Genomic DNA, 27,601 nt, shown 5'->3' with positions numbered 1-27,601 from the left:
TTCATTCTTAGACTAAAGTCTGGGCACTAACTGTGCTTATTGCTTCAGAGGCATTATTACTTAATGGCATCATTACTTCCCATCCTTTCTGTGGAGAGAGAGCAGTAACACGTTTTTCTAAATCATGGCTGACCACTGATACCTTCAGTTCGAATAAATTCCACACCTCAGAGCTGCAGTAAAGCCAGTGTGCCGACACTGACTATGGTGAAGTAAAGCGTGGTGTTTATTTCAGGCGCCAAGCAAGGAATCCAGGGAGCTAGTGCTGAAATGAAAGGTTTTTAAAGCCGAGGTGGGGGCGGGGATTGTATCTGATCAGCTCGTGAATATTCTTCTGACCGGCTGGTGGTGAGGTCATCAGGAATCAGCATCATGATTCTTCTGGTTCCAACTGGTCTGGGGTCTCCATGCTGGTAGGCAGAATACGGTTAACTTCTCCCACCTGGTGGGGGTTTCAGTATCTGAAAAACAGCTCAAAGGGCATGGCTCAGGATGTTATCTGTAGTCCTTGATAACATACTAAAGGTCCTTGACTTTGTTTAATGGCTAAACTATTATATTATTATTTTGTCTTGCTTGTTTTCCTTTCTGCATTTTCTCACTTCTCTGATTAAATGTATTCTTTGTCTAAAATTTTTCTACAGACAAAACTCAGGCATGGACGTGGAGTGGGGGCTCTGTTCTGGGAAGGTCCCACAGCGTCCTGCTCGATTACAATACAACATAGTATTTTGAGAATCAGCCAAATCATTGTCAATGGACTTGAAAAACTGGAATTGATCATTTAGGAACGGAAAAATATTGCTGTCTTTTAAAATTAGATACAGGGCATAGACCAGAGAACAGCGAGATTTTCTAGATCAGCAGAGGGTCCAGCGAGGTCTCCTCTGGGATCAGCAATCTTGGCGTCAGCTGTGGGGTGTGATTCCAGGACTTTCAAAGATTCCGTCAAGGATCAGAGTGAGGGGAGGAGAGAGGAGGGGAGGGAAGATGGGAGGAGAAGGCGCCGGCTTCAGGCGGGAGTCTGATGTTCCAGCATTTTTTGGCTGTGAAGTCCCCTCTGAGACAAGCAGAGCTGCATAAACAGATCTGTGCTAAATGTGAGGCAGGAGCAGGGAGCCAAGGAGGCAGAGATACTGGAAAAACAGAAAGATTTGGGCTGAAATAGAAGTGCTCATGCCTCCAGTGCGGGGCTCCTGGGGAAGTCATCAGGCATGAGAGTCAGACCCAGTGCAAACAGTAGCATGCCCGGTGCTGACCGGTCACACACCTGTGGGGTTAGCCTCCCTTTTCCTGGCCCTGTGTGCACACAGTTGTGAGCAGTGGGGACACACTGAGAACTCCACTCTCAACCAGCACCTCCTAAGCTGATAGATTTTTACCTCTTTAGCTATTTATTTAACTGTACATATTTTGATGGGGTATTTAAAGCCATTCTTCTGCCTGACCAGAGCTGCCTATGTTCCACTCCACTGTGGTCGCTTTCTTTTCTTTTTCTTTTTTTGGAATGTAGCCATCAATACTTTGAGGAGGGGGGTAATTTTTTCATTTTTATTTCTAATTGGAGGATAATTACCTTACCTGGTTGTGTTCTGTTTTCCCCCGATCTCTCCCCAGATCCCCGTTACATGAGTCGATGCTTCTGTTGACATACAAACTCCACAGGTTCAGTTGAGGAGCTGAGGGCTGCTGCTTCCCACTAAGCCCTCTGGCCTTGACGAAACACAGATTTTTAAAAATCAACACAAAATCCAAGGCCAGGGAAAAACTGCTCCATGTTCCAAATTGGGCATGCTCCAATGTGGATTGAAAAAAAAAAAAGAATGAAATACTGGTACACACTTTTTTGGTTGTTGTTCAGTTGCTAAGTTGTGTCCAACTCCTTGTGACCCCATGAACTGCAGCAGGCCAGGCTTCCCTGTCCTTCACCATCTCCTGGAGTTTGCTCAAACTCATGTCCATTGAGTCAGTGATGCTATCCAACAACCTCATCCTCTGTCACCCCCTTCTCCTCCTGCCCTCAATCTTTCCCAGCATCAGGGTCCAGAACACCGACAGTAGCAACTTCTGGGGAGGATATGGAGCAGCAGGAATCCTCGCTCATGGCTGGGGGGTGGCAGGTGGGCCGGAGGCAAAATGGTGCAGCCAGGTTAGGAGACAGTGACAGTTTCTACAAAGCTAGACAAACTCAGTACATTATCCTGCAATCACGCCTAGGTATCTACCCTGCTGATTCGAAAACTTAACTCAAAACCTGTGCGCACATGTTTATAGCAACTTTATTCATAACTGCCAAACCTGGTGGACAAGCAAAATGCTCTTTAGTAGGAGATGGATAAAGAGAGCGTGGTCCATGCAGACAGTGGAATAGCATTCAGAGATTGAAAGAGAAGACACTCAAACCACACCACATGGAGGAGGAATCTCAAATGTGTTATGCTCAGAAAACTGTCCCTGAACATTGGAGGGTTATCCACTGTTTTCAGTGTCTGACCTGTCACACACACACAGACACACACACACTCACACACCACAGTAAGGTGTTGGCACTTCGAGAAGCCAGTTAGAATTATTTGGGGTTTTCTTCCTCCATCCCACCTGTTTTTGTGTATTTTTAAAATATTCTTTAAATATTTAAAATATTTTTAAAATAATTATATATTTAAAAATATATTATTATATATTTAAAAATAATTATATATTTTAAACATGTATTTTGTATATTTTAAATATTTTTAAAATATTTTATTTATTTATTTATTTGACTGTGCCAGGTCTTAGTTGTGGCACACAGGACCTTCGATTTTCACTGTGGTATGTGGGATCTAGTTCCCTGACCAGGAATCGAACCCAAGCCCCCTGCACTGGGAATGTGGAATCTTAGCCATTAGACCACCAGGGAAGTCTCCATCCCATCCATTAAAAACAAAATTTATTTACTTTATTTATTTGGCTACTCTGGGTCTTAGTTGCAGCATGTGGAATCTATTTCCCTGACCAGGGATCAAACCCAGGCCCCCTGCATTGGAAGTGCAGTCTTAGCCACTAGACCACCAGGGAAGTCCTCCACTTGTTTCCAATGTCCTTCTCCCTTCTCTTCCCCCTTAAACTCCATTTCCACCCCATTTCTTTCATCTTCTTTAAGTCACATTTACCACAATTTTGATTGTTAAGTTCAAGTGGCATTGCCCAAAAAAGGGGAGAGGGAATTATCTCATAAATTTACTTCTAATGCTTCTAGACTCAGTAGTCTTAACTAGGGCTGGGAGTGTATTTGGGGTGCTCTCACACATTGGGGCAGAGATCCTCCAAGTGGGGTCCTGACCAGCTCTGTGGACATTGCCTGGGAACTTGTCAGAAATGCACATAGCCAGGTCTGCCCAGACCTGCTGGCCCAGCACTGGGAGGAAAGGGGGCCAGAAACTGAGTCCCAACAAGCCTGCCAGTGATTCTGACCCTCCTCAAGTTTGAGAAGCCCTGCTTTAGAAGCCCTGATTCCTCCTTACAAGGTTAAGTTTCGTGGTAGGGTCCCAGCACGAGGAGTGGGTGCACTTCAGAATCACTTGGGAACGTAACCCCCTACCAGGGCCTCCCCCTCGGGTTCTGATCTGTTGTTGCTGTTCAGTTGCTCAGTTGTGTCCAACTGATAGGAACCCCCATGGACTGCAGCACGCCAGGCTTCCCTGTCCTTCACTATCTCCCAGAGTTTGCTCAAACTCGTCCACTGAATCAATGATGCCATCCAACCATCTCATCTTCTACCACCTCCTCTCCTCCAGCCCTCAATTTTTCCCAGCACCAGGGTCTTTTCCAGTGAGATGGCTCTTCCCATCAGGTGGCCAAAGTATTGGAGCTTTAGCTTCAGCATTAGTCCTTCCAATGAATATTCAGGACTGATTTCCTTTAGGATTGACTGGTTTGATCTCCTTGCAGACCAAGGGACTCTCAAGAGTCTTCTCCAATACCACAACGTGAACGCATGAATTCTTCGGCGCTCAGCCTCCTTTATGGTCCAACTCTTACATTCGTACATGACTATTGGAAAAACCATAGCTTTAGACTAGACAAACCTTTGTTGGCAAAGTGATGTGTCTGCTTTTTAATACACTGTCTAGGTTTGTCATAGTTTTCCTTCCAAGAAGCAAGCATCTTTTAATTTCATGACTGCAGTCACTGTCCGCAGTGATTTTAGAGCTGAAAAAATAAAGTCTATCATCGTCTCCATCTTTTCCCCGTCTATTTGCCATGAAATGACAGGACTGGATGTCATGATCTTAGTATGTTACCTGCTTAAAGCTCTGAGTGGTTTTGCTGAAAAGCTGGCTGCCCTCCTCCTTCTGGACCCCACTCAGACCTGAGCTACCAAGAGCCTGCATCTGAACCTTCAGCAGGACTCCTAAAACACCTCAGAGCTTCTATCTTAGGAGCCTGGGGTGGGGTCAAAATGGTACATTTCTATCGAGTTCCCCCACACTGATACTGCAGTTCCCGGGACCACCCTCGGAGCACCGCTGGTCTCACATTCAGACGGGAACATGGGACACAAAGGGGCCTGGGGACATCGGGCTGGATTTGACCTGAGATGTGGCCAGTTCCCTGCTTGCACCCCAGAGGGCACATATGGTGTGTTTGCCTGACTAATGGTCCTGAAGATGCCCATGTCCTAAGCTCTGCATCCTCTGAATGTTCTCTTACTTGGTAAAAGAGACAGTGCTATGTGATTAACTCAGGGTTCTTGAGATGTGGGGGAGGCCTGCTGTCCTGGATCCCCGGCGTGGGCCCGGTATGACTTCAAGGGTCCTTCCAAGAGGGGCTCAGAGGGAAGATCACACAGAGATGTGACTGCAGAGTGAGATGCTATGTTAATGGATTAGATGATGGAACATTGAGCCTGGAGCCAATGAATCCAAGGCATGAAGCTCGGGGCACTGTGAAAGGCTGGGAACCGGGCTCTCCCCGCAACCTCTGCGGGGAGCACGTTCCTGCCCACACTTTGATATTGAACCAGTGAGACTAACTGAAGACTTCTGGCCCCCAGAACTGTAAGAGAGCAAGTGTGTGTTAAATTAAGCCAGTGAGTTGTGGTAATTTGTTACAGCAGGCCTAGGGGGACACACACACACACACACATACACACACACAATACACAGCACTGAGAGGATCAGAGCTCACAGGTAGGATTTTCCCATATCCCCCTTTCTCTCCACAGCCCTGGGGTGAGCGGGCAGGCATTGGGAGGGCCCCCACGCCACAGATGAGCAAAGTGTTGGTCGCTGTTCCACTATGAGTAGCAGACAACTGGGACTTCTCCTTCCAGCCCTTCCATGGGTCTTTCTCCATTTTAGTGATTGCTGTGTTCATGCCTTTTCCTCTCAGGAAAAAGAACAGTTGATATTTCACTTTATACTAAAGGGATGAGAATTTAATAACTAATCCTTTCTGGGAGTACTTAAATGTTTAGAAATAGCCAAACCCTCTTCACCTCCATCGCATTTCTAGGTTTCTCTTTGGTTTGTTGTTCAGTTGCTAACTTATGTCCAACTCTTTGTGACCTCATGGCCTAGCAGGCCAGGCTCCTCTGTCCTTCACTATTTCCCGGAGTTTGCTCAAACTCATGTCCATTGAGTTTGTGATGCCATCCAACCACCTCATCCTCTATCATCCCTCTTTTCGTCCTGCCTCAATCTTTCCCAGCATCAGGGTCTCTTCCAATGAGTCAGCCCTTCGCGTCAGCTGGCTAAAGCATTGGAGCTTCAGCTTCAGCATCAGTCCTTCCAAAGAATATTCAGGGTTGATTTCCTTTCAAACCTTTGACTGGTTTGATCTTGCCATCCAAGGAACTCTCAAGAGTCTTCTACAGCACCACAGTGCCCTTAAATGTCAGTTTCTTTGTAGGTTCTCTCTTAGGCACTCACCTTCCCACTTTAGGCCACCTCCCTGGGTGAATCTCTCCAGGTATGTGGAGTCAGAGACCCCTGTATACTGACAGCCCCTGAACCATCTCCAGCCTGCTCTCTCTCGAGCTCCACACCTGCCATGGAGATCTGTCTACCCACTGGGCACTCCTGCTGGGTGAGTCACAGGTCTTTCAACTTCAGCACATCCACCCTCTTGCCCCCCCTCCATCCCATCCTCCACAACCCATCACCAACTCTTGTCCATTCTCTGTCCTGAATTCTGAGGTCTGTGTACATCTCTCTGTCCCTCCCAACACCACCTTTGTCTGCCTCCCTCATGTCTCACCTGAAACAGCTCAGGGCTTCCTGATCAGACTCCTGTGTCTTCATCAGGAGAATCAAGACACAAAAGCCTCTGTGTGCTTATTCACTCAGTCTTGTCCAACTCTTTTCGACCCTGTGGACAGTAGCCCGTCAGACTCCTCTGTCCATGGGATTCTCCAGGCAAGAATACTGGAGTGGGTTGCCATGCCCTCCTCCAGGGAATCTTCCCAACACAGGGATCAAATCCAGGTCTCCCGTATTGCAGGTGGATTCTTTACCATTTGAGCCACCAGGGAAGCTGCAGTGATTCTTAAAACTTACTTTCTATTTACTTATTCCTTTTTACAATAGTGGATAAGTTGTGATGTGCACAACCAAACTTGAAAATGTGCAGAATGACATCTCTGAACATGACAATTGCTTTAAATTCCTTAAAAGACTTATGAGGGGCACTTCCCTGGTTGCTCAGTGGTTAGGACTCCATGCTTCCAATGCAGAGAGCACAGGCTCAATCCTTGGTCAGGGAACTAAGATCCCACATGCTGTGTGGCACAGCCAAAAAATAAAAATAAATAAAATGACAATAAGAATAATATAATAATTTTTCTAAAGAAATACCTTTTTTAAGACTCCTTTTTTTAATAACCTTTTTAAAACATCTTTTTAAAATACCTTTTAAGACTCATGGGAGGAGCATCTCTCACAGGCCATGTCCACTTGCTAGCACAGTCTGTAGGTTTCATTTCCATCCCATAAAGAGGTCTCTTGTTGAGATTTTTGTTGTTGTTTTGGGCTTTTTGGGTGTGTGTGTGTGTTTGTAGTAGAATCTTCATGGTGGAAGTGCACTACGGTTTCTACAGTAAGTCCCGGTAATAACAAGAGCCTGGCTGAAGCCCGCTCTCCACCCTCACCCTCCCACCCTCACCCACCACATTTGGGCTCTGTTGGCAGCGGTGAAGGTCACCGTGTTTGCAGCACTGCTTTGGTTCACCCCCAGCTGGAGCTTTGATGACCCTGCCACCCATGTTTATTTACTGATTATAGTCCTGTCCCCACTTTTCTCCTCTTGAGTCTCTGCTTTGGTTGTTTTGTGGGTTTTTGTCTCTTGGCTCCCAACCACTACCTTGATGACGAGATTCAAGGTTGGCTGAGTTTATTTATTCACTGATCTTCACCATGAGTCCTCTTGTGTTTTTCTCTCCTGAGCTGGTCCTGGAGAAGAGGAGTATGTGGAGCCCCACCCACACATCCAAGCTCTCCTCCCATGACACCCTTGTTTCTTGACCTGTGCCCCGCCGGATACCAGAATAAGCTCCCCAGCCTGGCGGGATCAGCCCTCCTAATACAGCTCCTAACAAGTCTGGCCGGGTCCTTTCTGCACAGACTTCCCAGCTCCTGGCAGCCAAGCTCAGCTACTCTCCAGCCAATTCCTTCAAACTCTGATCGCACCATGGACAACCAGTGGTCCTAAAGAGGAATGACCAAGGGTGACCGAGCCTGTGGCCCTCCAGCTGTTTCATCACAGGACAGGAAGGGTCAGTGGATAAGAAGCCCAAGGAAATGAGTCTGGTCAACGTTTCGGCACTGGAAGGGGCAAAATAGTTGTTTAAGGGACTAATCTTCACCAGACGGTCTCTTTCTCCTCCTTCATCTCTGCCTTTTTCATCCTGATAACGGATTCAGAGGACAGTCAGCTCCATGGCATTTACCAAAAGACACGTAACTTCCTTGAATGAGAGTGCTCCCTTTGACAGTACATTTGCGAGCTTAAAAGAGTAGTCCTGGGGGACTTCCCTGGTGGTGCAGTGGTTAAGACCCCACACTCCCAATGCAAGGGACGCAGGTCCTGGTCTGAGAACTAAGATCCCATAACCCTCAGCCAAAAAAAAAAAAATAAAAAAAAAATAGAGTAACATTTAAACAACAACAGAAAAAGAGTAGTCCTGGAAGTGACTGTTTTACATTCTAAAGAATTTGTCATTCTTTTTTGATCTGGAGTTGATTCTATCAATGAACAAACTTTAAATCCTCCTGCTTCTACAGGCAGGAAGATGGCTTATCTGCAAAGCATAACCTGCATACCTTTAATCATTGATGTTTAAGTAATCTCCTGAGTGTTTGAGCATCTAATGGGCTTGAGGAAGTGAGAGGGTTGCCTTGTTGGAAGTAATGAGACATGCAGAGCAGAGTATGAATGACTGAATCTTCTTTATGGGTATCTTCACATGTTTGCCATCATAGGAATTTTGATGAAGGAAAAAGAGCTGACCCAGAAAAAAATGCGCATCTAAGCTTTGTAAAGATAATTAGTTTCACTTGAATTCCATTGTCAGTAGTATTTAATTGAAGTCCTTTTCACCAAAACATTTGATAATATATCTTGCATCAACTAAATATCTAGTTGGTTTAGGTATTAGATTTCATGGTATTGAAGCAGGTTCTTTTAAACAGAGCAATTTGGGGCCAATGTGTTTTTCTCTGAAATTTCACCAAAGTTATTTAAGTCTCCCTCCATACCAGAGGCAGACATGTGCCCCCCACCTTGATGATTTAGTTGCAAAATCATGTGTCTGACTCTTTCGAGACTCCGACTGTAGCCCGCCAGCATCCTCTGTCCATGGGATTCTCCAGGCAAGAATACTGGAGTGGGTTGCCATTTCCTCCTCCAGGGGATCTTTCTGACCCAGGGATCAAACCAGGGTCTCCCACATTGCAGGCGAATTCTTTACTGACTTAGCCACCAGGGAAGCCCATCCCCTGAAAGAGCTTCAAACTATGACCTTGAAACTATGTACAGTTTTACCTATGCATTCTTTGAGCTGCTTGGAGCTGTAAGGAAACATTTAACCCCTAGAATTTTATTTTCTTGCAGAGTATTGGAATACTTCTGGCTCTCTTTCATGCTGTGCAAAATATGACTTGATCTGTATAAAAACCAACTAATATAAGAAATCAAAATGCTTGGTATAATCACCACTGCTGCATGTCTTTGGGAGCTTAGAAGAGATGGAACCAATCATTATAGCCAAGTCCAATTTTTAAAAAAATTTTATTGGCGTAAAGTTGATTTGCAATGTTGTTTTAGTTTTGAGGGTATAAGTCCAATCTTGGAAACAGGGGTCTGGGGGTATGTGAGGGGCAGGAAAACAGTTACTAGAAAGATGTGCCCCTTCCAGGAGAGGCACAAAATGCTTTAATGTTAAAATTACATGAAGGCCCCACCATTTAGTGAGGAGCCTGGTTGCCTCTCACTAATGAGACAGGCTCCATTCCCTGGCTGGCAGCCTCAGCCCTGTCGGCTGCCTGGAGTCAGAGCATTGGAATCCTCAGTTGCCAGCCTTGTGGGGGTGAGAGAGGAAGTGCAGAGTGGTTTTGTCCCAAGTGTACCTACGTGAACCCTGACGGAGAACGCTCTGTGGGAGGGTTCCGTGTTGAGTTAGGAGCAGCCTGTCTCTGGAAATTTCTGTGCATTGCGCCACTTTGGGTCTTAAGCCCTAACTCAGCCAGGGCTTGGACTGGTGCAGTATCACACAGGCCCAGGAGGGTCATGGACCCAGCTGAGCTGTGGGGGCCTGTGGGTCACCCCTGTCTCCCTCCACGGCTGCAGGCACATGCTCCACATGGCTGATGTGGGAGTTAAAACTACCTCCCTCAAGTCAAACACATGTGCTCCCCTCCTAGGTGACCTGCTCTCAGGCCTCAGCTGGTGAACCTAGGAGTGGGCAGCGGGTTAGAGTCTGTTCTAGAGTGACGTGTGCTGGACACACAGCTGCACACATTCCTGAGACCCCTTTGACCCGCACATTAAACAGTGTGCTGTTGCTTTGACTTCAGTTTTGCCCTAGTGCAGTCAGGAGAAAACATGGATGTGATTAGCCTCTGTTTTCAGGCTTAGACACTCAGGGGAAGCAGGGGAAAGTTATATGTGAGTAACTCAGAAGGTATTTGTCTTTCTCTGACTTAGTTCACTTAGCGTGATCATATCTAGGTCCACCCATGATGCTATGGCAGATACACAACTGTGTAAAATAAACAACAAGGTCCTACCGTATAGCACAGGGAACTATATTCAATAGCTTGTAATAAACCAGAATGGAAAAGAATATGAAAAATAATGGATTAGAGGTATGTGCATAACAGAATCACTTGGCTGTTCACCAGAAATTAACACAACTTTGCAAGTCAACTGTACTTTAATGAAAATATTTAAAAATAACTCAGGTTGCATGATAGGGAGTGGGGCTCTAATAAAGACTGTATGTCCACTGACTGGTGCCTGGGGCTACCGGATGGAGGGAAGGTCAAAGCATGGTCACATCTGCCATGGTCTTGCAGGGGGTCATCTTATGGCTGTGCCTTGTGAATTTTGTTGTTCCCATGTGGGGCAGGGCCCTTCAAGGAGAAACATGAATAGTGAATAAGGGTAACTGGGGTCCATCCCTGTGACAAGCCCCTTCTCCTCCCCCCATTCCTGGAGCTGCCCCAGCACCCAGGGCCACCCCACTCCTTCCTGCGCCTGCAGGCAGCTCTGCAAGGGCCAGGTCCTGCTGGGCAGTAAACAGTGACTCAGGATACACATCCCCAGCTTGGAGGGTCTGACGAATGAAATACAAAAATGACTTTAAGCTGCCTCCCTCCTAGTCTGCAACACACACACACACACAGGGGAGAAAAAATAGAGCAAAGACCAAATCTCCCAAAGGAAATAGCTAAATGAGTTCAAACTAGCATGCCAAGATGATATAAACAGCTTTATACTGACCAAAGGTAAAAGGAAATTTCCTGCATAAATATCTCAGGTGACAAGATTCTTGAGCAGAATCTTAAGATGGAGGGACAAAATTTGGCAGAAAGACTTGACCCTCACTCCAGACCATGAGTTTAAAATAAAGAATTCCATGTGAAGATGCTGATAAACCATCAATCACTTACATAAAGCTTTATCATTCTTGTTCCTAACAATAGTAACCTTGATGGTTTGAGGACCTTAAAATGCCCATTGGGAGATAGCTTTCAAACAGCTGCAAAATCTACCTACAGTCCGCTGCTCCTGACACTTTAGTGTGTGTTCTGCTCCCTTTGCTAGATTGACAGTGTCCTGAGGACTTGAATCTGCCCCTACACATCCCCACGCAGGGCACCCAGCACAGCCTCTTGTCTCTGGGCTGTCTGAGGATGCATAGAGACCAGAGGAGTGTCAGAGCCTGGGCTGAGTCAGCCAACTGACTGACTGGCAAGTCACAGCCTCTGAGACCCAGGTTCCTGAACTGTAAAAGGGGGAAGGGTCACTCCTGCAAGCCCCGCAGGTCCTGGGAAGGACTTGGGAATCGGAAAATGCCGTTTAGTTGTAGGTTCTGTTTCCAAGGGCAGCCCTTTATGCCTAACATGTGTCTACACCTTGGAGGTGACAGAGGCTTGCCTGTGATGGTACCACAGCTACTTCTCCATCTCTGTGAATGGAGGATATCATACTGCTATCACTTAATCAAGAATATTTGTATTTGAGCAGAGCATCTTGAAAGTATGCTGCCTTAGCAGAAGGAATGAATCCCGGATGCTCACGTGGGGGCTGGAGGGAGCTGGTTTGAACCACATTTTCAATCTACCCATAAGGCACTAGGGCTTCCCTGATGGCTCAGTGGTGTAGAGTCCACCTGCCAATACAGGAGACACAGGAGACACACGTTCCATCCCTGGATCAGGAACATCCCCTGGCAGAGGAAATGGCAACCCACTCCAGTATTCTTGCCTGGGAAATCTTATCTTCCACAGGGTAACAAACAGTAGGACACAACTGAGTGACTAAACGCACACACATATAAGGCACTTACACGGCTGTCTTAAAATTCTGTGCTCAGTAATTCACAGCGTCAACAAACAATGAAATGAAATAACAGCAAGAACAAAAGGAAACTGGAAAAGCCCAAGCGGCCTGGGGGAGCTCTATGGACCATGTGGTGATAATGCTCTAACTGGGCCCCAAAGAGACCCCAGCAGTGCTCAGTCACTGCTGACCCCTGACCACAGGAGCGAGGCCACAGCAAGATCTTGTCCCATCGCTCTGGGATTCAGGGTGTCTCTGTCAAAGGTGATAAGACTATTTTGAGTCATTTCTTAAGGAATGTCACACTGGCTGATGGCCCTGTGGGTCCTGTGGCCCCTGGCCCATCTGTGCCCAGTCCCTGGACACCCACTATGAGGCCTGGTATCCCCACGACCAGGTGTAGAGAGCAAGCCTCTGGCTGTGGTCTTGGTGCCCAAGGCTGGGACCCCTCCTGCCTGGAGCAGCTCGCCCCCATGATGATGCCCCCACAAGGACACCATCCTTTGCCTCCAGGTCATCGAGCCACTGCTCTGGTTTTATACTGAGAACGTGCATGCTCCCTTCTCCACAGGACAAAGGACTTCAGGCAAAGTGCAGGGGGCTTGTTCCACCGTGGGCAGCTGGGCTACACTCCACCTCAGTGATCTGCTCCAGGTCTCTGGGGTCTCCTCAGCTTTGGTTAAAATGCTACAAATTTAACGTAGGAAGAGACTGGAAACTGGCCCTGTTTAATGTGCAAATCTGTTTTAGTAGCGTCATCTCTTTTTCACCACAAGCCCCTTAGGGATCTGAAGCCCATTTCTTCAAGATGTTGACTGTCTTTATACCAGAGCTGGGGATCTCGGTTCACCTTCACTAAGGACCATGTGGCCCAAGGGGTCCCATCACTAAGGTCCACGTTTGCCTATGTTCATCTTCACTAAGAACCACGTGGCCTGAGTGGCCCCATCACTAAAGATCACATCCTCCTGAGGGGCCCCATCACTAAAGACCACGTCTGTCTATGAGGCACCATCATTAAGGTCCATGTCCTCCTGAGGGGCCCCATCACTAAGGACCATGTGGCCTTTGGAGCACCATCACTAAGGACCACGTCCACTGGAGGGGTCCCATCACGAAGGACCATATCCTCCTGAGGGGTCCCAGCACTAAGGGCATCCTCCTGAGGGGCCCTATTGAGGGTCTGTTTGTGGGGTCCTTGGCCCCTCCAGAACCCTGCTAAACGAGCCTTCCCGGGAGCTGAATTGTGCATAATAAGGACTTTGTCCTTCTCGGTATTTTTTTAGGCTGAAAAGAAACTTTCCTGCATTCCCTGCCTTTGGCTTCGGTTAGTTATTTGAAATGGCAAAAGTTATTAAAATTCCAATGTGGGAATTCGCTTAATAAACAGGAAGGGAGTTTTGAGGACCCACCACTGAGTATGCAGATTAACCCTGCACTTGCCAGTTCTGGGTGTTGGCAGTTTCTATGCTGGCCTTGGAGGAGGGTCTCTACTCAGGGGGCTTTCCTTATACTGTTCCTGGGCTGCTATGAGTTTTTGTTATATGTAACATGTACTTTTTTAATAGCAAACTTAAAATAGACAGAAACATATGAAATGATCTCATTTATACAAGACCTGAGTAACTACAGATTCACCTCTCGATGGCAACATTTATTCATTCACCAAATATTTATTGGGTGTCAGTTTTACAGGGAAATAAAGAAAACAAACAACTTGAAGAGGTCAAAGAGAAATAAAGCAGAAGGAAGAAACCTTGAGGAGAAAAATAGGCCTGGAGGAACTCAGAGGGCAGTATACTCCTGGCCCCAAGGGGAAAGCAGGAGAGACTTCCTGGAGGAGGCAGCATCTGAGCTTGGCCTTGAGAAGTGGGGAGGGCAGTGGATTAAAGATGGCCACACATTCTTTGACATCCTCCCACTGAGAAATGGCATCTTTGACCCTCCCCAGAATTTCCCCAGGTGGTGGGCTCTGTTACTGCTCCCATCAAGAGCATGGTGGCATTGATGCGGGTCAGTTTCCAGGCCAAGCCCTTAAGGTGTCAGCTGCTTCCTCTTCTTGTCTTTTGGAAGAGCTGATCTTAGAATGCTCTCTCTGGGACCCCTGAGCCTCCCTGCTGCCCCTACCCTAAGGCCCCCATGCTGGACAGGCCACATGTATGCATGTCAGTGGAGCAGAGGCTGAAGGTGGCAGGTGGGTTTTGGTGGGGATGGGGACCCATAAAGCACCCTGAGCACTGCTTGCATGAGCATCCCCCAGAAAAACAAAGACCCTTGAGCTTCACTCAGGACAAAGTGGATCAGAATTTCAAGGAATGTAGCCCAGGAACCTGCCTTAACAAGCACCGTGGGACTTTTAGACCCAATCTGAGAAACAGTGGAATGAGGAATAGACCAGCTTCAGTAGAGGGAAGAAGGGGATGGTGGATTTAAGTAAATAGGAAGAAAAGGACTTTTCGAAGCGCTTCATTTTATAAGCAAGTGCAGTTGAACAAGTAAACAAACAGAAAGGAAGGTGGATGTTGGAACAGGCACAGCATCTCCAGCTGGGCACTTGAGCTTGGCAGACCCCGGGAAGGTGGTAGTGGGGAGAGGGTTCTGCTGCTGACACAGGGCTGTCTTCCTGTGAATGAACATGGGGGATTTCATCACACGTCACACCTGAGCCTCTTACTGAAGCAGCAGTTATGGCTCCTGGGGCCATCAAAGTCATCTTCCCTCCCCTGCCCTCCTCTACAAGGGAACCCTTCTGCGTTTGTGCAGGAGAAAGAGAAAGAGAGAGAGAAAGCCCAGTCAGTAGGACCCAAGCAATCAAAGACCTGGAAACAGACAAAAGATGGAAACAGACAAAAGACAGAGAGATAGGAGGATGCAGGGCTTTGTGCACTGTTACTCATGTTGATAAACGGTACTAATAACGTGTAAGGCAGACGTGAACATGGGAGCAAAAGACATGTCACTCCGGAAGACTGTTTATAGGAATGTCCATTGAGCATCTTGAGAAACAGATATTGATAAGGATTGAACTGAATTAAATTGGATTCAATTGACAGTAATGAATCTGATCCTCTTAATCCTTTTAATCATTAGTGTCTTCCTACTGGTAACCAAAAGTGTTTATTTTGAGGTTGTTGTTGGTTTTTTTTCCTCTTTAAGGAAATGAAAATAAAATACCAATGAAGTGTTTTTAAAAGAGGATTACCTAAGGGACTGCCCTGGCAGTCCAGTGGTTAAGACTTCACTTTCAATGCAGTGGGTTCGATCCCTGGTTGGGAGCTAAGATTTCATGTGCATCCACGCCAAAAAACCCAAAACATAAAACAGGAGCAATACTGTAACAAACTCAGTAAAGACTTTAAATAATCTTCCCCCCTCAAAACAAGAGGATCGCCTCAAACTAAACTATTAAGCTACATGTGGGGGTGAGAAGCTGGGAGGAACATCAGCTCCTGCAGAAGTGGGAAGGTAGCAACATCTCTATTTTACATATTTGCATCTCTAAGTTACATATTTGATCTGCACACTTTTCTGTATTATGTTGTTTAGTCGTTAAGTCCTGTCGGACTCTTTTCAACCCCATGGACTGTAGCTCACCAGGCCCCCTCTGTTAATGGGATGCTCCAGACAAGAATACTGGAACCAGTTGCAATTTCCTTCTCCAGGGGATCTTCCCAACCCAGAGATCGAATCCGCGTCTCTTCTACACTGGCAGGCGGATTCTTTACCTGGTGAGCCATTGGCACAGACTCAGGGTGCGAAGGTGTTAAAGGAGAAGTAGCTGCAGTGTAGATGGGCCTAGAGGGATTAGTTCCCAGAAGACGCGCCGCCCGCGGGGTCCTCGCGTGTGCACAGGTCAGGGACAGGGGAGGCCGGCTCCAGCTCCCGTGGCCTCACGCGGGTGCCGGGTGCCCCTTCAGTGTGCGTGGATGGGGCACACGATGGAGACGTGTGAACACTTGCGGGGCTTATTCTCTCCTGATTACTGAAAGGCTCGTCTGTCGGAGTCTCTTGAGCGAGCTGTTTTCCTGGAATGCAGCTCTGAGCCCAGAGCGTGGAGACTTAAACAGCACGAAGCACAGAGCTGCCAAAGGCATCTTTAGAGCTGCGACGCAAAGCCAGGACATTCCGAAGGCCTGAGAGGGAGGGAGGGAGCGGGCTGGGGGGACCAGGGCGCGCGGTGCGCAGGAGAGGGGACTGTGGTCGGGAGGGCAGGTAGCGGAGAGATCCCGAGGCCTGAGCGGGTACCCTCAGAGCACCCAGACCTTCCCCCGCTGGATGCCGCGTCCCCTCCCGAGGCAGCCGGACCTCTCTTGCCCTTCGCCCGCGGTCTTTGGCGGCGCAGGCGCCCGCAGCCCCGCAGCCTTGGAGGAGCCGCGGCCGGAGAGAGGGGCGCGGAGACTTGGCACGGACGCTTGGCCCGCGGCCCGTCGGCACAGCGCCCGCCTGCCGGGTCCCGCCCCGGCCCGGACTCGGGGACCGCCCGCGCGTCCAGTACCCTTGAGCGCAGTTCTTCAGGGCGCAGTCCGCCGGCGCCGGGTCCTCCACTACAAGCGCCTTCCTTATCCTTCCCGCGCAGTGGCCAAGGCGCGCTCATCTCTCTCCAGCGCATCCGCTGCAACCATGGCCACCTCCTCCGCGCGGCCCGCCTTCCTGGTCATGACCGCACTGGCGCTGCTGCTGCTGCTGTGCGTGGGCCCAGGTAAGGAGGCGATTTCACGGCGCTAGCGCCGAGAGGAGGGCGCGGAGACCAAGGCGTACATCCCGAGTCCTGGCAAGGGCCAAGAGTTGAAAGCGGTCTTGGGTTCTGCCCTTGCGCGGTGGGAAGTGGCAGAGTTCAGGGTCAAGGGCAGGGTTTCAGGTGTTCGCGGCAACCTTGGGAAAAGAGGCGGAGGAGCCTTGGACAGAACGCTAGAGGCAGGGCGCAGTGGGCGCTGTAGGCAGGTGGCACCCAGAACTCAGAGGAGTCAAAGGGCCTTCATCCCCAGGGTCCCTTCCAGGTGTTCCCTTCCTGGCGCCTCGGCTCAGTTAAGTTCCAGGCCTGCAAATCTGCGCGAGCAGGAGCAGGGCCTCACCTCCTCGCTGGGGAAAAGCTCTGAAAGGAGAAAAAATTTTAACGTCTCTACTTCTTGGAGGCCCTCTTGAATGGGTTGGCAATCCCAGTTCTTTCCCTAGAAAATGCGCGCATTCACACACAGGCTGCAGATGAAGTGGGTGGGGTGTGGACTTCTGAACCCTGGGAGCCCACAGAACCCACCTTAGGGAGGTTTCACCCTGAGTGCTCACTTCCCTCTTGCCATCCTTTATGGCTCAGGAGTGGCCTCCTGCAGGCAGGGGTGCCTTTGCGGGTGTGAGAGGTGGGGTGGTGACCCCAGGTCTACTGGGAAGATTCAAGGGCTGGAAGGTGGGAGGGTGACCTGCTCAAGAACCTGAGACTAAAGTTTCTCACACCACAAAGCAGCCAAACAAGGTGGGTGGAAAGGCAGGACCCCCTTGGTTGCTGAACGTGTGTGTTTTGGGTGGTCAGCACAAGTTGCGAACAGCAAACATAGGCCAGAGGAGCAATGGGAGCCCTGGGGGGCATTAGCACAACAGAGGGGCTGGGGTGACTGCTTTTCTAATTTAGGACCACAAGGGAGGCCAGTCAATCACTCCCCATCACCTGATTTATCACCTCCCGCTTGTTCCTCCCATTTTAAGAACCACATCTGAATACAGCAAGTGGACATCAGCTAGAAACCCATTCTTTTCAGGACTTTTATTTCATTTATACCAAGATTGCAGTGATAGGAGTTGGTTAAAATATTATGGTCATTGAGCTGGAATGTGAAAGTTCTTATGACACCAAATAAGAATCTTTATGTAAAGTCCCCAAGGTGATTTTATGACACCCAAGAGCATTTAATGGAGAAAGGGACCATTGCCCTTTCTTGATCAGTTTATCATGAGCTTCAAAGGGGGCATTTTAAAATTCCAAACCCGCTGGGAGATCAAATGCCAGGGAGCTAAACTTGATCAACTCAGGAGCGCGTATGAGCACAGCCTAAAAATGGTGACCAGTGGCGTTGGGGTAGAAATCCATGATGCTACAAGACAAACCCCACAGCAGCTCATTCGTTCTTTATTCCTTTCTTCAAATAAAGTTAGCGTGGTGTCCACGTTCATGCATTGATATTTACAGTTCAGTGGGCAGTAATTGGCACCATGGCATGGCTGATATTTATCATTTTAGGACTTGTTCACCCTTTTCAATTGTGTAGCTGAATCTGATGAGGCTCACCTTTCTGGGTTAGTAGTGACACAGATTTGCTAGGAGAAATTGCAGCTTCAGCACAAATGCCATTCAGATGGTAAAGAATCTGCTTGCAATGCGGAAGATCCAGGTTCAATCGCTGGGTCAGGAAGATCCCCTGGAGGACAGCATGGCAACCCATTCCAGCATTCTTGCCTGGAGAATTCCACAGACAGGAGCCTGGCAGGCTGCAGTCCAAGGGGACGCAAAGAGTCGGGCATGACTGAGGGACAAACACTTTTCACTTTTCCAATGTCTGTTTCAATTCATCGGTATTAAAGTGCTCTTACAGAATACAGACAGAGTGGTACTTAATTTGGCAGGCTACTCTGAGTCATTGGAGACTCACATATATTAAGATACTAAAATATGCTCAGATTCGTGCTCTGTTCATGTTGGCAAATGTAGATTCCTTCGCTGGCTCTTGAGGTTGAGAGGGAAGCACAGACTGAAAGTGGTCCCACCCCTTGTAACTGAACCTCCTGTGCAGCAGCCTCCCCAGTGCTGACTCACAACTGATGCCCAGATACCTCTAGCGACTCTGGATGGGAAGCTTCTCTGTTGATTTGCTCCAGCCTTGGGTGGCTGTCCAGTGCTGGCAGCCTGCTGCCCACCCAGAGATTTATGGCCAAGTGGCATCTTAGAGCCATCTATCGCTCTGCTCCCAAAAGTTTCTTTCCTCTAGTTTAACATTTGTGTGTGTGTGTTTGTGTGTGTGTGTGTGTGTGTGTTAGTCACTCAGTCATGTCCAACTTTCTACAGGGCTACAGCCTTGTAGGCGTCTCTGTCCATGGGATTCTCCAGGCAAGAATACTGGGGTGGGTTGCCATGCCCTCCTCCAGGGGATCTTTCCAACCCAAGGATCGAACCCAGGTCTCCTGCATTGGCAGGCAGATTCTTTACCGTCTGAGCCATGAGGGAAGCCCCAGGTAAACATCTAAACTCCTTTAATTTGTTATCATACACACACACAGGCCATTTGTTCCTCCTGGACTTTTTCCTCTTTCTAAACCTTTTTCCTTTTGCCAGAACTCCTGTTTTTCTGTGACCATCTGAAGGTCACATGTTAGCACCTGAACCAAATAGTAAAAGAGGTGGGCTGATCAGAGACAAGCTGAAACACAGGCAGGACAAGTATTTCCTTTCTGCAAGACACTCTCCTTTTATTTACGCAGCCTAAAATTGTACCTGCTTTTTAAACAACTGCATCTCTGTAGACTGACTGGAAGTGTAGATGATAATTCTGAATTCAGACCACTGCCCACTTAGCCCACTGCCCAGAGACACCAGCCCTCCTCTGAAGACATGAGGGTGGCCCCACTGTGTTCTCCTCTTGCAGTGGGATCCCTAGAGTTCCCCCCAGACCTGGCTCCCTCTTCTAAAGGCAGGTGGGAGGCACCCAAATTCAAACACCTGTGGGGGGCTTGAGAGGCAAAGTGCTGTTTACAGACCCCAGGGTCTGCCAAGTGACCTGGGTCTGGAAACATTCAAATACTAAATCTGTAAACATGGGGCACCTAAGAAAACACACTTGCAGGTCACGTTTAGCGGTGAGCAGCCAATTTGTGACTTTTGGCTGCAAATGTGTTTTTTTCCTCCCCAACTACATAATAAATTTTTTAAGCAGAGTTTCTTAGTCTTCTTTGGGCCCCACACACTTCTGAAAGTCTGGCTGGAGCTCTGGCTCCTATTCCCAGAAGACCACACCTTTGCAGTTGCAAATTGGTCCACAGTTGGGGAGGGCAGGACCTGCTGAAGAATGGATACCACCATCTCAGCATCTCCATCCTTGGGCCAGACTGTGGCTCATACACCTAAGGATGCTCTGCTCAGTCTTTACAGGGCTGTGCTCTCTCCCAGGACCTCTGGTTCCCCCTCCACAGGACAAGCCTCATTCCTGTAAGTAGCACTCAGAGACCAGAGGCTTCCACAGTCTTCAAACCAGCTCACGGGCCAGAGGGTACGTTCCATGAGATCAAACTCATCATTTCCTATTAAATGATTGGGCAGGTTATAAACACTTCTAGATCTGAATACAAACCACAGTAAATGGTACAAATGATGCCTGATTGTAAGACAGTCAGGGCAAGTAACGATACAGGGCTGAACTTTGAGAGCACTGAGGCACGTTCCTCGGCTTGTGGTGGAGAAAGCCCACTTCTGCCTTCATCTTCTCATGACTGCCATCTGTGTGGTGTCACCTCTTCTTGTAAGGACATCAGTCGTTGGATTTAGAGCCCAGCCTAAACCCAGCATCATGTTACCTCCGGACCCTTAACTCACTGCATCTGCAAAGACCTTATTTTCAAATAGGTTCCCACGCTGAGGTTCTGGGTGCTATGAATTTGGGGGGACACTATTCAGTAAAGTCTGCAGGCAGGTACATATGACAGATAGCTGCCTGAATATTATTTAATTTTTTTTTAAAGTTTTATACTAGAATATGGGCTTCCCAGGTGGCTCAGTGATAAAGTTTCAGCCTGCCAATGCAGGATTTGATCCAGGGTTCAGTCCCTGGGTGGGGAAGATCTCCTGGAGGAAGAAATGGCAACTCCTCACTCCAGTATTCTTGCCTAGAGAATTGCATGGACAGAGGAGCCTGGTAGGCTACAGTCCATGGGGTCACAAAGAGTCGGACACGACTGAACAACTGAGCACGCATGTATACATAGCCAGTTAACAATGTTGTGATAGCTTCAGGTGAACAACAGAGGGACTCAGCCATGCATGCAATACACATGTATCTCTTCTCGCCTAACTCCTGGTGACTGCCTGAATACTATGGTAGAAGGGCTCAAAGAACAATGTTACTTTTCCTGGAGAACAGTTCAGATGGTCTCCAGTAGCTCAAAGTGTCCTGCTCAGCTATAGTCCTTGTCACCAGTTTGAGCAACGGGCAGCCTGAATGGCCTTTTCTACACAACAGGAAATGCAGCAAGCATTGGATACCAAGTTGCCAAAGCAGGATAGGGGCATGAAGTGAGTTTTTTCCAATGTGGATTTTTGCATGTGAGAAATTTAGGGGTTCAGTACAACCCTGAAATGATTTCTGTCTTCATTCCTTTAGGCGGCATAAGTGGAAACAAACTCAAGTTGCTGCTTCGGAAACGAGAAGGTAAATACAGCCTACATGGATAAGGGGGCATTCTTCACTGGGTTTCAGGGAAACGGGGATGTTGGTGTGTTCACTGGAGGCTTGTGTTTGGAAAATGAAAAGTGTTTACTCCTTAAAAGGTTAGCAGATAGAAAGGGTGGTTCTGTGGGCATGTGGTGCGGTATTTCATCAGATAAATATTATTGCCAGTTAATGCTTCTCTGAAAGCTGTCAGTGTAGATTCAGAAATAAAAGGAACAGAGCGGCAGTGTTCAAGGAAGGCTGTTTTAGAACCCTGGTGCCCTTTAGAGCACATGCCTGAGTCTAGAGCACACACTGCCTTAGTCCTGGGGCAGCGCAGAGTGGGCTTGTGGGTGTCCTCTGTACCCAGGTGGCCCTTGGGAAAGGGTTAACCAGAAAGGCTGTTGTGTTGCTGACACCCGTCGTGAAGAACATGCCTCAGGGAGTGGTGGTAGCACATGAACAGTCTGGGAGCCATGCAGGTGAGTCCTGGCCCCTGCAGCGGGTTCCGTCACCCTGTGGTCCTGTCAACACCATTCTCCCTCGGAACATGTGTCTTCACCTGGAAAACAGGAAGTTATCTGTCCCTTAGAGTGAAGACTAAATTTCTGAGGTGAACTTTTAGCCACTTATTCTTTTCCCTGAGTTAATGGGGCTCCAGGAGGTTGAATTTGAAGTCTGTTCCCCACTGTGGGGCCCCAGTGCTTATGCAGCTACTTTCAGGGGGTCTGCAGTGACCCCTCCACCTGATACACACCTGCTGAGCACATGTGGCCCCTCTCGGTATGGAAAGGGACTCCCAGCATCTCCCCAGCTCTTCCAGCTGCTTCTGAGGCCTTCGTCCACCCCTGACCTCCCAGGCCCTCAGACGGCCCCTTCCCTGGGCTGAGCAGCCATCTCCCAGGGATACCAGGGCTGATGGGAGTTCTGGCAGGACCACCTGTGCAAGGGATACCAGAGAGAAAGTGACCGAGAAAATCAGGACTCCTCTGTGTATACCTTCAGCGTTTATCCAGCTCAAGCCAAGAAACACATATTGAGCACCTACTGTGTACGAAACAGTGTGACAGGCCCAGAGGGAAATGCCCAGACAAGCAGGCGGTGAGAATACAAACGTGCTGATATTTACCCACGTGAGCAAGGACACAAGGGCACTTGACTTCCTTTTCCTGTGCAGCCTCTATGCCAACCTCAAGGCAAAGACCATCCATCTAGTGTCACAGATGAGGGGACAGGGGCTCAGTGCTGGTCATCAGGGTCAGCCTAGGACCCAGAGCTTCCCTGAGTGTATCTGCAGGAGTGGGGCCTTTTCAGCACTGAGCCCATGACAGAAGGCATTCGGGGAAGCCATGGGAAAGCAAGGGTCACCCCATTAAGAGGCAGTCCAATCATCAGTGGTCACACAGTGGGACCCCAGGTGGCACCGCTTGTCCCCGCAGCCCCTGCTGGACTCGCCTGGCTGGCCGGCCCAGGGCCCCTTGTTCAGCTCTCTCCCCTGGACTCCTAAGCAGCCCCAGAGGGCTCTTGTTTACTTGGATAGTGAACACCCACCGGGCAGCACTGGATACACCGTGGTTTCCTGACAGCAGAGCCCACAAGGAATCACTAGCTCCTGTCCAGAGCTAGACCAGGGTCTGGGTGTGGCCAGGGGCTGCAGAGGAGGAGCTGAATTTGGTTCCTGCCCCAACCCCAGGCCTGTGATATGGCAGTGCCCAGAGGGCAGGGCTGGCTACCCCAGAGCCCAGGGTGGGACCTAGTGAGGGAACCCCCACTGTACCTGTGTCTTGCAGGAAGGATGTGCCAGACAGAACATCTCCTACCAGCAGGGGTGGGAGGGGATGTGGAAGAGCAATTCACCCCAGTGAGGAAAGAAATCATCTTTGTACTTGGTGGTGGGGGGAACCCCTCGTTTCAGCCCCTGCTCCCACTACGACCCCGGTGGTTGTCCAGGAGAGCAAAGCCAAGGAGTTCCTGAGCAGCCTTAGGAGGCCCAAGCGGCAGCTGTGGGACCGCTCAAGGCCAGAGGTGCAGCAATGGTACCAGCACTTCCTGTACCTGGGCTTCGATGAGGCGGTGGGTGTCCTGGCTCCCTCGGCAGGAGGGGTGGGGCCTGGGAGAGTGGAGGCTGGCGCAGAGGCCTGGCTTCCCCTAGTGGGGATGAGGGTGGCGGGGCAGAGGCCTGGATCCCTTGGGGGTGGGTGGGACAGAGGGCTGGCTTCCTACAGGGCAGAGTGGAGGTGAGGGGCAGAAGCCTGGATCTTCCTGAGGGAATGGGGGTTGGGGGGCAGAGGCCTGGATTCCCATGGGGGTTGAGGGTGGAGGGGGGAAAGGAGGCTGGCTTCCTACAGGGCAGGGTTGGGGGCAGAGGCCTGGCTCTTCCTGGGGGGGATGAGGGTTGGGGGGTTGGGGAGAGGCTTGGATTCCCACTGAATGGTGGGAGGGCATGCAGGGAAACGGGCAGAGAATGAAGTTCTGTTATTTGCCCTGAAGTCAAAGGCAGAGCTGCCAGGCGCTGGATCACGTGACCGTCAGGTGTACGGTGTTGGCTGGAATTTTCCACCCCGCTGTGCCCAACGGGATCCCTCCCATCAGGGTTTGGTAGCAGAATTCCAGAGACTTCCCTGCCCAGAGAGGCTGGGACTTAGATTCAGGGAGAGTCTGATTTTCCTAGGAACCCTCTGACCGTATCTGTATGGTTTTATCTGAGTGTGAGTAAATGTGAGGATCCAGTAAGGTTCTAACATATGCACAGATGGGACTAGAAGGACATGCACCCAGACACCAGTAGGGCTTGGGAGTGGAAATAGCCCCTTTCTATTTGTCTCCCTTCCACCATGCTTTTTTAAAATGTGAGTCTGCATTATTTCTGTATTTACAAAATATTTTTTAAGTTTTTTGAAAAAAAAATTATTTTAAGGCAAAACCTTAAACAAGATTATAAAATGAGGAAAACCAAAGAATGAGGCTACTACACTGTGTGACAAACTGCAGCATTGTGAGCCAAGCAGGCCATCTTCTTTTGAAAGCAGAGACTGGTGGCGGGGCTGAGGGTGGTGGAGGTCGGAGCCCCAGGCCAAACGGATGAAGAGGGTGGAATTGTGCCAACGGTAGTCAGTGTTTGTGGCCTGAGTTGGTGCACCAGATCTGTTTGAGCGTCACTACAGTTGTGAGAGAGCACCACCAGACACGCCCTGAGGCTGCAGTGTCATTCTGTTCACCACCATTTACTAAGCCCATAGCCTGTGCAGCAGCCCAGGCAGGACTGGGGGTCAGCGTCTGCCACACTAGACACCTAGTGCTGGGGGCAGGCCCAGTTGTTACTGCATTGGGCAGATGTCCACTTTCTTTACCAAAAAAGAGAAGAATGCTGAAGTCTGGGGTATATTTAGAACTCACAGGTAGGGGTTCAAGGGAAGGGGTGTATATGCCTTTGGGGACTAGGCTTTCAGCAGTGCTCTCCTGCTGGTTAGAACTGACCTCTGGCCCAGGGATGCTGTAGCCAGGAGTAATTATTTTTTTAAGTACTATTTATTATTTTTTTATTGAAGTACAGTTGAGAAGTACTCTCTTATTGAAGTACGCTTGAAAGTCCCTTGAACTGCAAGGGGATCAAACCAGTCAATCCTAAAGGAAATTAACCTAGAATATTCACTGGAAGGACTGATGCTGAAGCTGAAGCTCCAGTACTTTGGCCACCTGATGACTCACTGGAAAAGATCCTGATGCTGGGAAAGATTGAGAGCAGGAGAAGGGGGAAACAGAGGATGAGATGGTTAGACAGCATCACTGACTCAATGGATATGACTTTGAACAAGCTCTAGGAGATAGTGAAGGTCAGGAAAAGCCTGGTGTGCTGCAGTTCATGGGGTCACAAGGAGTTGGGCATGACTTAGTGACTGAACAACAGTTGATTGTTGTTAATGTTAGTTTCAGATACACACGCACATATATATATATGTTCTTTTTCGGGTTCTTTTCCCTTATAGTTACTACAGGATATTGAATATAGTTCCTCCTTGTGCTGTACAGTAGGACCTTGTTGCAGGAGTTTCTATTAGGAGTCATTCATTGTTAAAGAAAAACACCAGAGAAACACCACCAGTAAAATGTGCTCTGGGAAGTGGTGTCTTTAATCCCATCCTTTCTCACCCTCTTCTCCAGAAATTTGAGGATGACATCAGCTATTGGCTGAATAGAAATCGGAATGGGCACGACTACTATGATTACTACCAGCGCCACTATGATGAGGACGCGGCCATCGGCCCCCGGAGTGCCCACAGCTTCCGGCATGGAGCCAGCGTGAACTACGACGACTACTGACCACCCCTTCGGGCAGGTTCAGGTCGTGGGCTCTGCACGGCTCTTGGGCTGTGTCTGCCGTGTCTAGTCTTGGCCCATCTTCCCTACTCGCTTTCTATGGCCAGAAAGGAAGCATTAACACAGAGAATATAAAGGCCTTTCGAGAGTCCATGCAAGTTCCTAACACTGCATTCCATTTAAAACTATAAATAAAAGCATTTTGTTTAAAAGTCTGAGTTTGAAAGTTTGAATGAAACTTAAGCTGGCAAGAGTTTTCCTTCCCTGGATGTTTCTCAACCTCTCAGAGGCACCAAGTGTGACCCCTCCAAGAGTCCCTACCATCCCAAGCCATGGGACAGAGCAGGGGTCTTCAGTGTGTTAGAATTCAGTCCACACTAAAAGCAAACAAACAAGCAAAATCCAGCAAGAAAATTTATTGGAAATCATTTAAGATCACAGAACACAGTTTGGAGGATCTAATCATTGATGTGGTTTTGCAAGCTTGATTGCTCTTCCATGGCCTGAGCCAGAACTGGACCTGTTTAATATTATTAGGCAGGAAAAATGAGTAATATAAAAACCACTAAAGTTCGGTTAACTTCAGAGCTTCACTTACCTTAAGAAATTGAACCTTGTCTAATGAATCCAAGATTTAAGAATATACTTTGCATCGTGTTTAAACAACCTGAGTGAATGGAGAAGCGGGGATGGAAGGGGATGGAAGGGGAAGAAGGGAGGGGAGGGAGATGGGGGCGTGACACCTGCAGAGGGGACGGGCCCTCAGCATGGCTCTTGTACTCACAGACCCTCTGACAGCCTGCTGGAAGCTTTCTCACAAAACTGCTACGTGATTTGCACATAATCTCTGAGACACCCCGATATTCACAGGCTGCAGGTAATGAACCCCTGGGCTTGGTGGCAGATACCGGCTTAACGAGAGCAGTGTTTCTGGACAATCCTTTGGAATCCCTACAACTTTTAAAAATTGGTGGTAAAACACACACAACATAAAATCCCCTGTTTTGAGCATTTTTTGGTGCACAGTTCAGGTGCGTTAAGTTCATTCACATTGTTATGCAACTGTCACCAATCTCCACCTCCAGAGCCGTCTCATCTTCCCCAAGTAGGTACTCTGTCCATGAAACCGTAAGTCCCCAGCTCTGCTCCACCTTCTTTCTATCTGCATGGACTGGACTCCTCTAGGGACCTCCTGTAAGTGGAATCATACAGTATTCGTCTTTTGTTACTGACTCAATATTTCACTGAGCATTATGTCCTCAAGCTTCATCCCCCTTGTAGCATACCACGTTTCTCCCCTGTTTAAGGCTGAGGCATATTCTACTTTGTGTGCAGACCACTCTGTTTATCTACCAACAGACACTGGGTTCCTTCCACCTCCCGGCTGGTGTGACTAATGTTGTGAACACGGTCTGCAAATACCTCTTTCTGTCCCCACTTTCAGTACTTTAGGGCATACCCAGAAGTAGAATTATTAGATCATAAAGTAATTTGTTTTGTTTTTTGAGGAACCACCATTTGTTTTCCACATTAGCTGTACTATTTTATATTTTAATATAAAAGAGTTGTAATTTGCTGTTCAGTCGCTCAGTCATGTCCGATTCTTTGTGACCCCACGGACTGCAGCACGCCAGGCTTCCCTGTCCATCACCAACTCCCAGAGCTTGCTCAAACTCATGTCCATTGAGTTGGTGATGCCATCCAACCATCTCATCCTCTGTCGTACCCTTTTCCTCTTGCCTTCAATCTTTCCCAGCATTAGGATCTTTTCTAATGAATCAGCTCTTCATATCAGGTGGCCTAACTATTGGAGCTTCAGCATCAGTCCTTCCAAT

The 27,601-nt window shown here is 48.6% G+C and overlaps 1 protein-coding gene and 1 long non-coding RNA gene across 3 annotated transcripts; one reads left to right on the top strand and one right to left on the bottom strand.

Moving 5' to 3' along the window:
* Positions 1–174: 174 nt before the first annotated feature.
* Positions 175–7,267, bottom strand: LOC123328519. 2 transcript variants are annotated; one of them, XR_006543399.2, is made up of 4 exons: positions 6,894–7,267; positions 6,244–6,354; positions 1,582–1,713; positions 175–461 (listed from the first exon to the last, which is right to left on the bottom strand). It is a non-coding gene; the product is annotated as an uncharacterized LOC123328519 (long non-coding RNA). The 2 variants fall into 2 exon arrangements; XR_006543398.2 differs by lacking the exon at positions 6,244–6,354.
* An 8,939-nt stretch (positions 7,268–16,206) lies between these two features.
* Positions 16,207–25,981, top strand: ECRG4 (ECRG4 augurin precursor). The gene is made up of 4 exons (XM_006055975.4): positions 16,207–16,744; positions 21,402–21,449; positions 23,365–23,522; positions 25,611–25,981. Exons 1-4 carry the CDS (start codon positions 16,321–16,323, stop codon positions 25,767–25,769), a joined length of 789 nt encoding a protein of 262 aa, XP_006056037.4. The 5' UTR covers positions 16,207–16,320; the 3' UTR covers positions 25,770–25,981.
* Positions 25,982–27,601: the final 1,620 nt, after the last annotated feature.

The sequence above is a fragment of the Bubalus bubalis genome, chromosome 12 (genome assembly GCF_019923935.1).
Source record: "Bubalus bubalis isolate 160015118507 breed Murrah chromosome 12, NDDB_SH_1, whole genome shotgun sequence".
NCBI lineage: Eukaryota > Metazoa > Chordata > Mammalia > Artiodactyla > Bovidae > Bubalus > Bubalus bubalis.
Note: the sequence above shows the minus strand (reverse complement) of the source record. Positions and strands in the feature narration are given on the sequence as shown.